General features: G+C 37.3%; 1 protein-coding gene across 1 annotated transcript in view; it reads left to right on the forward strand.

Moving 5' to 3' along the window:
* Nucleotides 1–15,527, forward strand: part of ptprt (protein tyrosine phosphatase receptor type T) — a gene marked incomplete at its 5' end in the record, with an annotated part of 383,008 nt that overhangs the window by 355,253 nt on the left and 12,228 nt on the right. The window contains 6 exons of the mRNA XM_079841650.1: nucleotides 428–582; nucleotides 4,621–4,756; nucleotides 8,378–8,527; nucleotides 10,199–10,372; nucleotides 13,089–13,220; nucleotides 14,747–14,872. Coding sequence (XP_079697776.1) covers nucleotides 428–582; nucleotides 4,621–4,756; nucleotides 8,378–8,527; nucleotides 10,199–10,372; nucleotides 13,089–13,220; nucleotides 14,747–14,872 — 873 coding nt within the window. The remainder of the gene's footprint in view (nucleotides 1–427; nucleotides 583–4,620; nucleotides 4,757–8,377; nucleotides 8,528–10,198; nucleotides 10,373–13,088; nucleotides 13,221–14,746; nucleotides 14,873–15,527) is intronic.

Here is a 15,527-nt window from a genome sequence, read left to right on the forward strand (position 1 = left end):
TATAATTAAAAGATTATCAGAGCATTAAGTGCTAGTAAGGAAGTAATGGGGAACGGTTTCTACTGTAACACAACTGTGTGTGTGGAAAAGCCTCGCACAGATCGAACCACATGTGTAGTTGTGCTGAGGCCCTGACTGACTACTTTTGGAAAAAAAAAATCTTCTCACCTGTAGCTATATTCCATAGTATCTTAAATATTAAGTGTTTTTTTATCCAAAACCGTATCATCCATATCGTTGAGCCTTGCGATATACCGTGGTGTTAACACTGTATACACAGCAAAATGTACCACATGGCGTTGATTGTTTTTGACACGCACTCATTGGGTGTCGTAATCCTACCCATCTTCTAGCATAATCACAGACGTGTTACCCTCAGATGATGACACCTGTAGATATTAAGCTCACCACATGCTCTTGTTTGCAGAAGGGTCACCACGAGATCCGGGAAATCCGGCAGTTCCATTTCACCAGCTGGCCCGATCACGGCGTTCCCTGCTACGCCACAGGCCTGCTGGGCTTCATCCGCCAGGTCAAGTTCCTCAATCCTCCAGACGCAGGGCCCATCGTTGTACACTGCAGGTGTGCTCTTATCTTGATTGTTATTTTTTTCCTGTCTGTCCCTTTCTCACTCTTCTTACACACATTTACTGTAAGTCCAAGGTTCTGGTGTAAAGTTGGGCTATTAGTGTGATTATGAATGTACAACGAGAGATCCATTGAATATTTAAATTAGACAGGCTTTCAGTGGCTGCTACAAATACACTGTGACATTTTTAAATGCGTTAGGTTTGTTTGTTTTTGTCTTAGTTTAGGCTGGTCTTCAAGGTGATGTCATAAACTGTTATTTTTATTATGGATGCCAATAGATATAATACATAAAAAAAATAAAAAATAAAAAAAAAAATATATATATATATATATATATATATATATATATATATATATATATATATATATATACACATTTAAAGCTGCAATATGTAAAATGTTTGCAGTAAAATATCCAAAAACCACTAGGGCAGTGTTATATATTTTGTTAAGTTGAGTACAATATCCCAAATGTTTCCAACTATTTGTATATTGTGAGAAAATTGCTATTTTACCCAATGAACCGGGACGTGTGAGGAGTCGCCTGTCGATTGCGTCATATCTGCGTTACACTCGGTTTCTGGTTTTATTCTGCAGAAACGCTTTACTCTCACTGCAGTGTGAACAAGTGTCATAGCAGCCACTGAGAGAACACACAGAGTAACATCATAACAATTTTCAACACACTCAGATGTATATGATAAACAGAGCTGCATTACCTCATACTCATGACCGGAAAAGTGGAAATGGCGCCGGCGACTGTGGCAAATAATCAGTTAATAATCACATCCATGAACATGATTTCTGCCCGAGTCATATCCCGATTCTTTCCCACCGGCTGTGAGGTGGAGACCACATGTCCCAAGATTCTGCGCTCAAACTTGCCGTCATCAAACTACGCCTTTGTTTTGAATCGGCGACCTCTAGCAGACGGAAAAGTTACATAGTGCACCTTAAAAAAATAAAAAAATGAATACATTTATATATATATATATATATATATATATATTTTTTTTTTTTTTTTTTTTTTATTCAAAATTTGCTTTTGAATTTGAATTGCTGATCAAGGCTTTGCAATTGCTAGGGTAAAAACTATTAAAAAGTATTTTAATTATTAGAAATAAAATATAAATATTAGATGAATTTTTTTTAAATTAAAACAGTTTTGTTTGTGTAAAATTTAAATGCTAAAATTAGAACATCTGATACATGAATGAATACATGAATTAAAGCAAGAAATAAATAAAAGAAAACAAACTAATGAAAAAGCACAACACATTTACTGAAACTTAAAATGAAAATATTAAGAATAAAAGCTAATTGAAAATATTAATAAGTATTGGAATCGTATATAATTGATATTAAAATAACACTGCCGCCCACAGGTGTATTCATTTTCTTGTATCGAGGTCTTGTAGATGATTTTATTAAACACGTTCAGCTTCAATGCCGCCATTCAAACATTGCCCTTCAGAAGGTCTTTCTCCATCATTTACTGATAAACGTTTGTTGTGCACAGATAACGCTGCTTTTTATTCCCATGAGTCTTTAGTACAAATTGAAACTTAATGTGATTGGGAGTCATCTCAATGAAAACAGTGTCCCAATCACCCTGAATGCACCCTACATGCATTGATTTCATTTAATGTATTTAATGAAACACATTTATTTGATTTCAAATGTTTGGCAGTTCAGAAGAACACTTGCTGTCAGCATAACAAACGTTTCATTTTTCAGGGAGTTACAAGAGAAAAGATGATTTTCACACATATTCATGAGCTCTCACACATTCTCTAATGTAGGACGTTTCGGCACATGGATAGACACTCACCCATGAACATGACACGCGGATAGAAAGAAACACTCTCACAATCGTGGGGAGTAATTGGGGGCCGTGTGGGAAGAAGGTTTGGGAATGAAAGGTGACAGCAGGAGACTGTGAAGTGGCAGTGTTCATTTTGCAGTCGGCCTTGCAATGCCGGAGACGAAGCAGATGTGATGAAGAAACTTCCGGAGCGGATTAGCCCATGTGTCAAGTGCTCCTGGTGCAGAGATTAAGATTTTGATTCAAGATAGTTTTTCACAACGTTACAAACCTTCTTTACTTCTAAGGAGTTTTAGCAGAATGTCCTGGCTGCTCGTGCTTTGATGTCAATAATGAGGTTTTTTTGAGAACCAATAATGTTGGTCACTGCTATTGAACCTGTGCCATATTTAACTGTACTCTACAAAAGGGCATATCACATTTGAGATCTACAGTGGAAGGGGAGATTACCAGTGAATAATGTTACATTTTGGACTGTAACAAAGCTATCATATGACGTCTGAGGACTTGCAGTGTATGAATAATGTGGACTACTGCTATGGTGCTTTTATGAAGCTCTATTGTTGTATTTGCTGCTCGATAGTGTCTGTCATTGACTTCCATTGTATGTGAAAGAGCAGCCAAGACATTCTACTAAACATCTCCTTTTGTGTTTGTATTATTCCTTAAAGAGCAAATAAATATTACGTTTATATTGATTGTGTAAAGATGAAAAATATCCAAAAACCACTAGAACAATGTTATATATTTTGTTGACTTGTGTACTTACATTATCCCAAATGTTTCCAAGAATGGGTTAGTAAAATCCAGAGAAATAAGCAATTTTAACCAGTGTGTCGCCTATCAGTGACATACCCGCGTTACCCTCGATTTTATTTTGACAGAAACTAATGATTGTTCTCCAGCTCAACACAGTCTTATTGTTTAAATCTGGTGTTGTTGATTTACCGCGAGTACCATGTTTTACCGCCTAATATGAACTCAAATGATCGAAAATGACATATTGTGCCTTTAAAAGCAATGTAGCACATTGAACTTATGAACACTTAGTATCTTATGGCAATGTGGGGATGATAATAATAGTGAATGAATGACTGAGGACGTGAGGTGTAAAGGACATCCTCCCTGTCTCTTTCCCTCTCCGTCCCTTGCTTTCTTTCTGTCAGTTGTTTACCACTCGCACCATTAATCACTGTGAGTGACGGCCAATCTGTCCGTGGAGCTGCTCTGTATTTGTGTGTGTGTTTGTGAGTCGTTTTGGAGTGACTGATGGCACATCTTCTGTCCAAACGCTCTCTCTCTCTCACACACACAAGCATCTTGGTCTGCCAGAACCTTGTTTTCGTAACACCTAACATTTGGATCCTAGCAGAAATCTCAGCCTCATGAATGTGTTGTGTGTGTGGGTCAGGTTTTACCCATGTTGTGAGGACCGAATGTCTCCAGAAGCAGTGAAACCTTAAATCATGTACGTTGTTGTGGAGACGGGCAGTTCCTGTGAGAAGAATGAATACACATAAACACATAAAAAAAAAAATACAAAAACATTTGTAGGTTAGGTTTTGGGGTTAGTAAATATATTATTAAATATAAATATATAAAAAATATATTTTATTTGAATTAAGTATTTATTTGACACTATAAAGTGTTGACTTTAACACTATAAAGTCTTTACTGTCACTTTTGAACAATTTAATGCATCCTTGCCGAATAAAAGTATTATTTTTCTATTCAAAATCTTACCCCATACTTTTGAACAATTGTGTGTGTGTGTGTGTGTGTGTGTGTGTGTGTGTGTGTGTGTGTGTGTGTGTGTGTGTGTGTGTGTGTGTGTGTGTGTGTGTGTGTGTACATATATATATATACATATATATATACACACACACACACACACACACACACACACACACACACACAACTATATAAAACTATAGTACCCAATGGTAAGTCTCCACCATGACACCAAACCAAATGCATTTTTGCTTTTCAGTTAGGATAATAACAACGAATACATTATTAAATGAATGCTGTTATTTATTAATATACTATATATTAAGTTGTCTTTTCATTTAATATTTTAAAATGAGAATTGAAATCTGTCCTGTCCATCACAATGTAGTCTTACATCAGAAATGGGAGCCGGTGGAAGGTTCTCCTTGCGTTTAGAAGCGTCACATGAGCCTGTTGTTGTGTTTTTTGCGCAGTGCTGGTGCTGGACGAACAGGCTGTTTCATTGCAGTGGACATTATGTTGGACATGGCAGAGAGTGAGGGTGTAGTGGACATCTTCAACTGCATCAGAGAGCTGCGCTCACAGAGAGTCAACATGGTCCAGACTGAGGTGAGCAGCCCTGAACAGCTGTCTGACCATGACCCTGTACAGAGCTGGTCATTCATGCAATCAGATTGTGCACTCACTCATTTCATTTATTCATTTGATAAATGATTCATTAGTTTACTTTCTTAATTATTCACTAAATTACTAAGCTTTTCTCTATTACTATTGTAGGACCCACTTTATAGTAGGTGGCCTTAACTACAATGTACTAACATTTAAATTAATAATTTGATACAATGCACTTATTGTGTACATACATGTTTTTACATTGTACTTACATTTTTAAAACAAATACCTGCATGTTATTACATCTGTAATTAGATTTATAATTACACTGTTGACACTTCCCTTACACCTGAGCCTACCCTTAAACTTACCCATCCCACCACACCTGTCCCTAACTTTACCCGTATCCCACCTCAACATCAGCAAAAGTGTTTTGCAATACAATATGAACACAATAAGTACATTGTACTTATTTTTTGATGTAAGTACATAGTAGTCAAGGCCACATAATATAAAGTGGGACCCTATTGTACGTGAAAATTACTTTTAAAAGTAATGCATCACAATATTGTTACTCCCTAAAAAAGTAATTACGTTTCTTAGGTACTTTTTATGGAAAGTAATGAGTTGCGTTACTTTTGCATTACTCACCTGGGCGGGGCATGCTTTGTTTTTTTTAATAACAAAAAAAATGTTGTTTATAGCAAATGTGAAGGCCCTTTACCATCAAGGGCCAGATTTACTAAACAGGGCAAATTATCGTGAGAGCGCATTTCCAAAAAAGTGCCGATGGGAGTGAAAAGTTCTGCGTGTGATCTACTGAAGACGAGCAAATTAAAGAACTCAGACACAGCCGGATCATTTCCATAATGACCAACACAATCTACCAAGAGAATTACCAAGTTACCAAGCAAATTAGCGTCTGATTTAAGACGTGCTTTTTTGGCCGGTAAATAATAGTGCAAACACCAGTACATCAACGAGCGCAAAGAGTGGTAAATCACTTTGCATGATTAATTTAAATACTCTCCTCCCATAAATTTAGCATCTGAAAGGGAAACTCCTACAAATACATATGCAATAAGATCAGCCGCAAAAATAACTCTGTCCATGACTTTTCAGTTCACATTTTTCACTGCGTGTCTTCAGTAAATCCTGACTTTTTTAACGCCAAAAAAGGGTTTGTGTTGAGCTGTTCGTAAATCTGGCCCCAGAAGTTAAATGAATAAAACTCAAGCTGAAGGAAATGCAAATTCACATCTGTACATTAGTGGGCATAGCTCAAACAAACTTTTCAGCTGTTCCGCCATTCTGGATCAGAGAAGAATAGGGCGCAGGAAAGTTCAACATTCTTACTTCAGCGATAGAAACAGAAAAAAGAAATGCAAATATGAAAGCTGTTTTTGATTATTAGTATGTTATTAGTATGGTTGAATTGGATCAGCAGCAAACTCATTGGATAATAAAGTGAGATTAAATCTCACCGAGCTTTCCTGTAGCTCAAACAGTAGAGCATGGTGCTAGCAACGCCAAGGTCATGGGTTCGATTCCCAGGGAAAGCAAGAATTGACAAAAATGTAAAATGTGTACCTTGAATGCAATGTAAGTCGCTTTGGATAAAAGCATCTGCCAAATGCATAAATGTAAATGTAAATTAAATGCATAAAGTATATTTGTGTATTTTAACATATTTAATTATTGCAGGTTTGCGTAATATTCTGAGTTTGCGTTTCACTGTTTTTATTCATTTTGAGTAATAATGAATCTGTTTTTGTACAAGTGAGATGAGTAAATGCCTGCTCACATTTAGTCACACAACGCCGCCGCACTTACTCCTGATCTCTCTCAACATGAGGACATGAGAGCTGTCAGTCCGTCAATAAATGGGAAAACAAAGAAACTTGCGGTACTTGTTTAAAAAAGCAACTCAGATATTTTGTGTAAATTTGAAAGTAATGCATTACTTTACTGGTTACTTGAAAAAAGTAATCTGATTCCGTAACTCGTCCCCCCAACAGACGCTTGCAACCTCACTCGCTTACTCACATCGCCTTTTATTAAGCTCTCCAGTCTGTGAAGAGGATATTGAAGCCATCTATTTTCAACTTAAAACTTAGATAACCTTTCTTTCCCCTACATTAATCTCCACACTATAACATCAAAACAGCCAGAACGCCTAGACTGTGACAGGCAGAATTCACTGAATATTGGAATTTAAAGTCATGCCCTCTAGTGGTGTATGAAAATTAGTTTTAAAATACAGCAAAGCAATATTTATACACCACAAGTATAAATTATTAAATGGTTTACTTTTAATAGTGTTAACTGTTTAAAAAAAAACTTTTTGACATAAAACATTTGACATAAAAACCCTCACATTTTTGCTGTTGTACTTAATTCTTTAGTACAATTATTATCATTATTATTATGTATAATAAATTACTATTATTATAAATAATATAACATTATATTAATTGTATAAATATGATAAAATGTACAATTAAAATAAATCTTTATATTATATTATAACATGTTGCTGTTTCATTCGATCTGTTCTGATATTACTCATATTTGCGGTGAGGACAGCATGCTTTTAAAAGACTAAACACAGTGGTGGTGATAATGGCTTCTGGGAGGCACTTTGTGTCAGCCTGCAGCTCCATTCAAAGATAATCCTCCACGGACACAACACACAGCAATTAATCTTTTAAAAGGCTTTTTCCTCGTCTTTTGTCCTCCGCCTTCTGCAGGAGTGCTCACCAGGTTATGGAGTAATAGGTACGAGAGGTCAGCTCAGCTTGACTTTAGCTTAGCGTGGATCAAAGGCCTACATTAGCATTCAAACCTTTAAGCCGGAGGCATTGTTGAGCTAAAATTTGGATAATTCCGGCCAATATATGTGGCTGGGGTTTAGGAAGGAGTTTAATATTAGCTGCAGGATGGGGACGCTGTTTGAGAGCCCCCTTGATCTCATTTTTTAAGGCAGCAGTTGAAGCAGTTTCGAGGGATGCTGCTGTCGCCGCGGGTCTTTAGCATCAGAAGCTGCAACGCTTAAATCCATGTAAAACATCCCTGAGGCAGGAGTCATTCCCCTTCAGCAAACTGCGCTTCATGCATCAATGTTCATGCACTGCTCCCTCCATACGAACGTCTGCGAGGGGTATCGACTCCAGATTTCCCTGATGGTTTGCAATGACGCTGTGCGGCATTCGCTCAGCTTGAGTCGGGGCTTTTGAAACGTATGCGTTTTGATGTTCGTGAATTATGTAGATTGGCTGGTTTGAAGATGTAAAGTTTAAATCAAACCCTTAATCATTTTAGAGCTGTGATTATTGTTTTTATTATTAAAAAATGTGCGCTAAAATGCCAAAGGGAGGTTTTCTCATGTGGCCTAGCTACCAGCAGCTACAATCCTTTACAATCAGTGAGATAATTAAAAGTGCTTTCAATATGGTTGACTTTACTTTTAAATCTTAAACTGATTAAAGAAACTTTATATGTATTCACACACACACACAGTGGTAGTGAATTTCAGAAGCACCTTGATATAAGCATCTATTACCATGACTGTACCACAGTGTTTTTTGTAATTGTTGATCTGTCTCTCTCTCTCTGCAGGAGCAGTATGTGTTTGTGCATGATGCCATTCTGGAAGCGTGTTTGTGTGGGAACACGGCTATCCCAGTGTGTGAGTTCAGAGCCATCTACTACAACATCAGCAGACTGGACCCTCAGACCAACTCCAGCCAGATCAAAGATGAGTTTCAGGTGAGAAATCCACACAAATGGCCCACGATACACCATTTCTACCAAAGTAGCTTTGTTTGTTTATTCCTTAGCTATAGCTTCTAAAATGTAAATACAGTAGATTCAACAAAATTCTGATAATTTGGTATTTGTCACCCCCCAAAAAAACAATTAAAAATTATGAAAAATGTTCTCTTTCTTAGCTCAGAAGACACAAATGAGACAATTGTAGACATAGAGTAAAAGTACAGACCTAAAACAGTAAATATTGTAGCTCTGTAATATATTGTAGCTTTGTAATATTGTAAATATTGTAGCTCAGATCATTTGGTCTTATTAGAACTTGACCAGAAACGCTTGAGTTCATATTGAGATCTCTCACTTTTGATTGCAGATTTGAGCTCAGTCTGTTTTTCATCCAAACTTGCAAATTTAACTTAAAATTGGAATATCGCATAAAACCTTTGGTTAAGGCATTTGAGAATGAGCAAACCAACATTTGAGATACTGTGCAATGAATTTGGTCCAGATATCCAATCAGATCCTCTGTTGAGGCAAAGTCTCATGAGTTTTCTGTTGTGCATCGAGGGATTTATTCAGTAAATGTGTTCCCAGTGTAGTTTATGCTCATGTCTTCTTGTTAGAAGAAAAAAAAAATCCACCCCAATTGAGCGCATAAATGTTTTATGAATATTTTTGGAACATCCTGGCTTTTCATCCAGCATTTTTTATGCAATATCTTAAAATCTGCTTTAGAAATATTTGGATGGAAACCTAGCTTGTCAGAATATTGTCATTCAATCTCATTACAATCAAGGAGGAACAATTGAGACACTGAAGAGATCTTAAACAGTTGGAACATACGTTGTTTTAAAGCTTCATGTTCCTGCAGCTCTTAAACTAGTCAGTGAGCAGCCCACACATAGGCCTAATTTACTGAATCCTCCAAGGTTTTTGCTGTCGATTGGCAGTACTGTATTATGGCTGAAGCCCTTGCGGCTATTTCTAACAACTTTATCAAGCTCTCTGGTGTGATTTCATCATGATTTCTCCTAAATTCAAAGTGCTTTTAAATAAGTAAATGTGCAAAGCGTGGTGGCGTCCTTAATGCATTTAGATGAGGCAGGTGAGTAAAGACACGGTGACTCAGACGTCGGGGGAGAAGGGGCTTTTTACGAGCCATTGGCGAGCTGCTAGAGCCCCATAAAGCCCAGAGCTGAGCTATTTCTTTTCATGGTGCCTTTATGTTTTGTATTCCCTGTGAAATGAGCGAGCTGCTGCCATCTGAGGGGAAGCAAAGCTTCAGATCTGTGAGGTGGCTCATAAAATATGATGAATATGTTTCTATCTTTCTTTCCTCCCAGATCTTTCGTTTTCTATCTAGCGTTGCATCTTTCTCTCTTGTAAGCCATTTTTCACTGTCTGTCTGTCTCTCTCTCTCTCTCTCTCTCTCTCTCCATCTGCATCTCTCTCAATGTCTCTATGTTCTTCAGTGTGTCTTATACATAAGTAATGACTGACCTTCAGTTTACTAAAATATTTTCATTGGTTGTGGTTGGACCCGCAGTGCGAGGGGAATTGGTTTGATAAATGCACCGTTTTCCCCCAAGTAAGAGCAAGAGCAGCTTTATGTTTGAGAGCAGTTTGTTCTTCTATGTTTTAAAGGTGTATGCTTCATGTCTTCTTCCTCAGACTCTGAATATAGTAACACCGCGTGTTCGTCCAGAGGACTGCAGCGTGGGTCTGCTCCCGCGTAACCACGATAAGAACCGCAGCATGGACGTCCTCGCGGTAGACCGCTGCCTGCCTTTCCTCATTTCTGTTGACGGCGAGTCCAGCAATTACATCAATGCAGCGCTGATGGACGTAAGTTTGATAGCTTTGTTAGAGGTCATCTGGCCTGCATTGTTTTAATTACTCTGAACAATTTGTCCAAGGAACTTTTTTCCCCTGACCTGTAGCTCTAAAGTACTCTGAAAATGATACAAATTAGTCCAGTGACGTAGGCGCGACTTTTCCTCCGCATATAAGCTTAATAAAGCCTGAACCTCGTCGTCGGTCCATCGCACGTAGCTCCATTGTTGATTCAAATAAACAACTGCACGCACCGCAACAGACTTTTAAAATTGGCGGTAGAAATGAAATGCTTTGTGAATTCAACCAATCAGCATGTTCTGTGCCCAAGTCCCACCCCCGAAAGTTCCTGATATTTTAAAAAGTACTACCTCGTGAGCAGGGACTTTCTGAGGGGGACATTTTTTACCCAGAACTTCATTTAGACCCTGTTCCCTGCGGACGAAACACACAGAGTACCAGCCCAAAGTCTATAGTTCCTGGGGAAAGTTCCTGCGGTGGAAACATGGTTTAAAAATTTAGTATAGCTGCATTGAACTTTGACTGGGTAATATCTTTTCCCCAGTTATAATGGTATAACGGTATAATCATAATTTAGGTATTTGTGACCATTTTACACCCTTTCTAAGACACTGGAATAAACAGGCCATTTGTTTCATGATGACTCCAATTAAAAAGCTGGTGGCTGCCTCTGAACTTCGTAAAACTTTGTTTAAATTCGTAATTTAAAGTAGTTAAACTATAGTCAAGATACTCTTTTTAAAAGGTAGTTAGCTATAAGCTACTAAAAAGTAGCTAGCAAAACACTGAAGATACATTAAGAGCGATATATTTTTACAAATAGAACTATCCAATGAGGATATTTATAATGTAATGGCACAAAAACAACGAGGGGGCTTTGAGTCGATAAAATCATTTAAAGGCACAATATGTAAGATTCTTTTGATTAAAATATCCAAAAAACACTAAAGCAGTGTTACATAATTTGTTGACTTGTGTACTTACATCATCCCAAATGTTTCCAAGAATGTTTAAATCCACAGAAATAAGCTATTTTAACCGTCACCTATTAATGACATCATACCCGCGTTACCCTCGCTTTCCGGTTTTACACAGTTAGTCTAGAATCTGGTGTTGTTGATTTACCGCGAGTACATGTTTTACCGCCTAATATGATCTCGCTCACTGCAGTGTGAACAAGTGTCTCATAGTAGCGCAGAGTGAACGCACAGAGTAGCATTATAACATCACTTTAACACACTCAAATGTGTGTAATATGATAAAACAGCGCTGCGTTCCCCCACACACACGAGCAGAAGAAGCGGAAGCGCTCGTCTGACAGAATAAAAGCTCCACTGCTCTCGTCTCTCATTAGCAATCGCTCCAGCGCCTCGCTCAGCTCCACCTGCTTCATACTACAGTAACGCTAATACATCTGTAATACATCAGCTCACCCATGAATATGATTTCTGCCTATGAATATGAAGACAACAACTCCCAGGATCCCACGAAATCAAGGCATCATTGAGCTACGCCTTTGTTTTGAATAAGCGACTTCTAGTGGCGATAGATACATATTGTGCCTTTAATATGGAAACGTCAAACTTGAACGGATAAATCTACTCTATATACAAGTAAAAAGCTACATATCTGCAATAAAATACCTAATTGCCATGTAGGGCCTCACATAGTTTAATCATTTTTGAATGGTCCAATGTTACTTAAGAGCATTTAGGACAAGCTAAATTACCAGAAGGAAGTTAAAAAATGTGCTTTTCACTACTCCCATAGTGTATGATTGTAGAAAATATTTGTATTGAACATTGATGGAGCAACAGATTTTGTGTTAAAAAAAAGTGGTTTGTTTTGTTTAAAAATTTTATAAATGTATGAGGATGCAAGCTGGGCTGTTTTATTATGTTTTGTTCAAAGATCAGACACATTTCCACGTGCATCTTGAAAAGCAGATGTTTTGGAAAGTGCTACGGTTAGTTTTTGTGCCATCTAGTGATTTAGAGGAAAATAAAATCAAAGGTGCCTTTTACCCCGGGGTGCCTTTAGCCCCGTTGTATCCGATTTTTTATAGTAATAACTAAAACACTTTATATTACATCACTTCCCATAGTACGCTCTTACAAATCCCAGGTAAGCGGAGCAGAACGCCCAGGAGATCACACAGTGACAATCTCACAAACAAGCCAATTTAACAAATACAAGATTAGATCACATCTCCGTAATCTGCACACACAGATCATAATCACACTCGTACCATAAACCAGCATCCAAAAAGGATAATCAAGACAGAAGACACGCACCTCAGATAAAGAACAACAAGATGAAAAAAAGGAGATAAGCAGCAAATGAATTGAACGGTAGCAGTGTGTGTGTGTGTGTGTGTGTGTGTGTGTGTGTGTGTGTGTGTGTGTGTGTGTGTGTGTGTGTGTGTGTGTGTGTGTGTGTGTGTGTGTGTGTGTGTGTGTGTGTGTGTGTGTGTGTGTGTGTGTGTGTGTGTGTGTGTGTGTGTGTGTGTGTGTGTGAGCCTCTGCTGTCCATGTCAATGAATCCTCTGGCAAGGTTATCACTCAGTCTCTGTGCTTCCTGTCCCTCTGCAGGTCTCCGTTTAGTTTTGGTCATTACACATGTGAGGCACGTGGGGATGTGTTGGGTCCGGGGCATATCTTCAGTGCTGGAAGGAAGAGTTAACTTGTTCTCTTATTGATTGCTCTAGAGCCACAAACAGCCGGCGGCCTTCATCGTAACGCAGCACCCTCTGCCCAACACCGTGGCTGACTTCTGGAGGCTAGTGTTCGACTACAACTGCTCCACCATTGTGATGCTGAATGAAATGGACGCTGCGCAGGTACATGAAGCACTTGACCCTCGCCTCCATTTGTTTTCTATTGCACTTCTTGTGGTGGATGATAGGGTCTGCTTTCCTCAGTGTAGGCTTGCTTTTTCATGGATGATTCTCAATCTAAAAAGAAGGACTGATCCAAAAATGCAATCAAGAACAAAAAGTCTTTATGCATATATCAGTTTTATAAATATTGGTCACACTTTAGTTTAGGGTTCAATTCTCACTATTAACTAGTTGCTTATTAGTATCCATATGACTAGGATATTGGCTGTTTATTAGTACTTATAAAGCACATATTAATGCCTTAGTCTGCATGACCATATTCTACATCCCTAATCCTATCCAACACCTAAACTTAACAACTACCTTACGAACTACACTGAAAAAAATGATTATGGCCCGATTAAATTAAGCATAATTAATTTGTGCTCGTTTAAATTATTTAAATTTAGTTTTTTGATTTTACTTTAAAAAAATGAATTGGTTTTATGGGAATTGCATGTGTTTTTGTTTAAAATGAGATCAAATAAATTGATTGCGACCACTTACGATAATTTTTTTTGTAAATTCAACGAATATTTTTTTTCAGTGTATTAATATGCAGTAGTTATGAGTTTATTGAGTCAAGTCATAGTTAACCTAATCTTAAGTGTGACCTAAATGATATAGAATATAAAATATACACTACTGTTTTTCAATTGCTTTTGTACCAAAAAGATGCATTAAATTGATCAAAACTGACTGTAAAGACTTTATAATTTTACAAATTATTTCTGTTTTAAATAAATGCTGTCCTTTAAAACTTTCTATTCATCAAAAATCCTGAAAATTTGGTTTTCCAATTTTTTAAAAATCTGCATTTCTGAAGGATCATGTGACTGAAGACTGCAGTAATGATGCTGAAAATTCAGCTTTGATCACAGGAATTAATTACATTTTAATATTCAAATAGTTCAAATTGTCATATTTCACAGTTTTACTGTATTTTTGATAAAATTCTGCCTCAGGGAGCATCAAAATCTTTTGAACGGTAGTGTATTTGAAAGATACAGTGTATATAACTAATATAACTCTTTAATATAATAACATAACCTATTTGTATGGTTTCCGCCATTGTCTGCATTTTAGTCTCTGTCAGAAATGTGAATGATTCGAAATGATTCGGTTGTTTAGTTTCAATAAATGGTCTGAAGTTCTCCGTTCTTTTCCTTTGAGTTCTGAAAGTTACAGTATATTTTCATAGCATAACAAACGGGTTTATCTCAGAAGATGAAGGGAAATGTGATTCCTCATGATGTGACTCATTTAAGTTTAAGTGAGTAAGTGAGGGATCATTGGAACAGATTTCTTTGGCGCGCTGCAATTTGAGTTCCGATTAGTGGACTTTAAAATGATTGAGTTATTTCTATTTCTCCTGCACTCTGTAGATTTCAGCCTCATGAGCTCTAAGTACATTATTGAGTCACGTTGTGTGGATGTGAAGTTCAGTTCAGTGTGCTTATTTGCTGTAATTCTTGCCCCCGCTGCAGCTCTGCATGCAGTACTGGCCGGAGAAAGGCTCCTGCTGCTACGGCCCCATTCAGGTCGAATTCATCTCCGCTGACATTGACGAGGACATCATCAATCGCATTTTTAGGATCTGCAACATGGCACGAGTAAGTGGGGTCAGTGCACAGGGAAGGGACTTTTGGGTGTTGATGTTTAATTGCTCTTTGGGACTCAGTTGCGTGACTGAGGCAGAAATGTGTTCATTTGATCCTATACTGATCCACAGGCTCCAATCAGGTCTGTCAGAGCGTCGTCAGTGTTTTTTTTCCCTTCAAACTTGATATGTACACTACAATTCAAATGTTTCGGGTCTGTAAGATTTATGTTTTTGAAGTCTCTAATGCTCACCAAGTCTGCATTTATTATTATTATTTATCAAAATACAGTTGTAACAGTAATATTGTTAAATATTAGGAAACACTTTATTTTACAGTGTCCTTGTTACATATGTTACATGTACTTACCATAGTAATAACAATGCATAACTACATGCAACTAACCCTCAACCAAACCCTAACCCTATAGAAAGTACATTAATATTACACTACTTAAATATATAATTACACTGTAATAATATTTGGTTACACTTTATTTTAAGGTGTCAGTAATAATTTAAAATAACTTTTTTCTATTTGAATATATTTTATATATCGTCACCGTTGGGTAGAAACCTCATATCTCTACTTTTTAGGAAATTTAAAAAACACCGGGTTTTTTTAATAAACTGTTTATATATATTATTGAAGATTAAGGCGGGTGGAG

Source organism: Gobio gobio, assembly GCF_949357685.1.
Source record: "Gobio gobio genome assembly, chromosome: 17".
Classification (NCBI taxonomy): Eukaryota; Metazoa; Chordata; class Actinopteri; order Cypriniformes; family Gobionidae; genus Gobio; species Gobio gobio.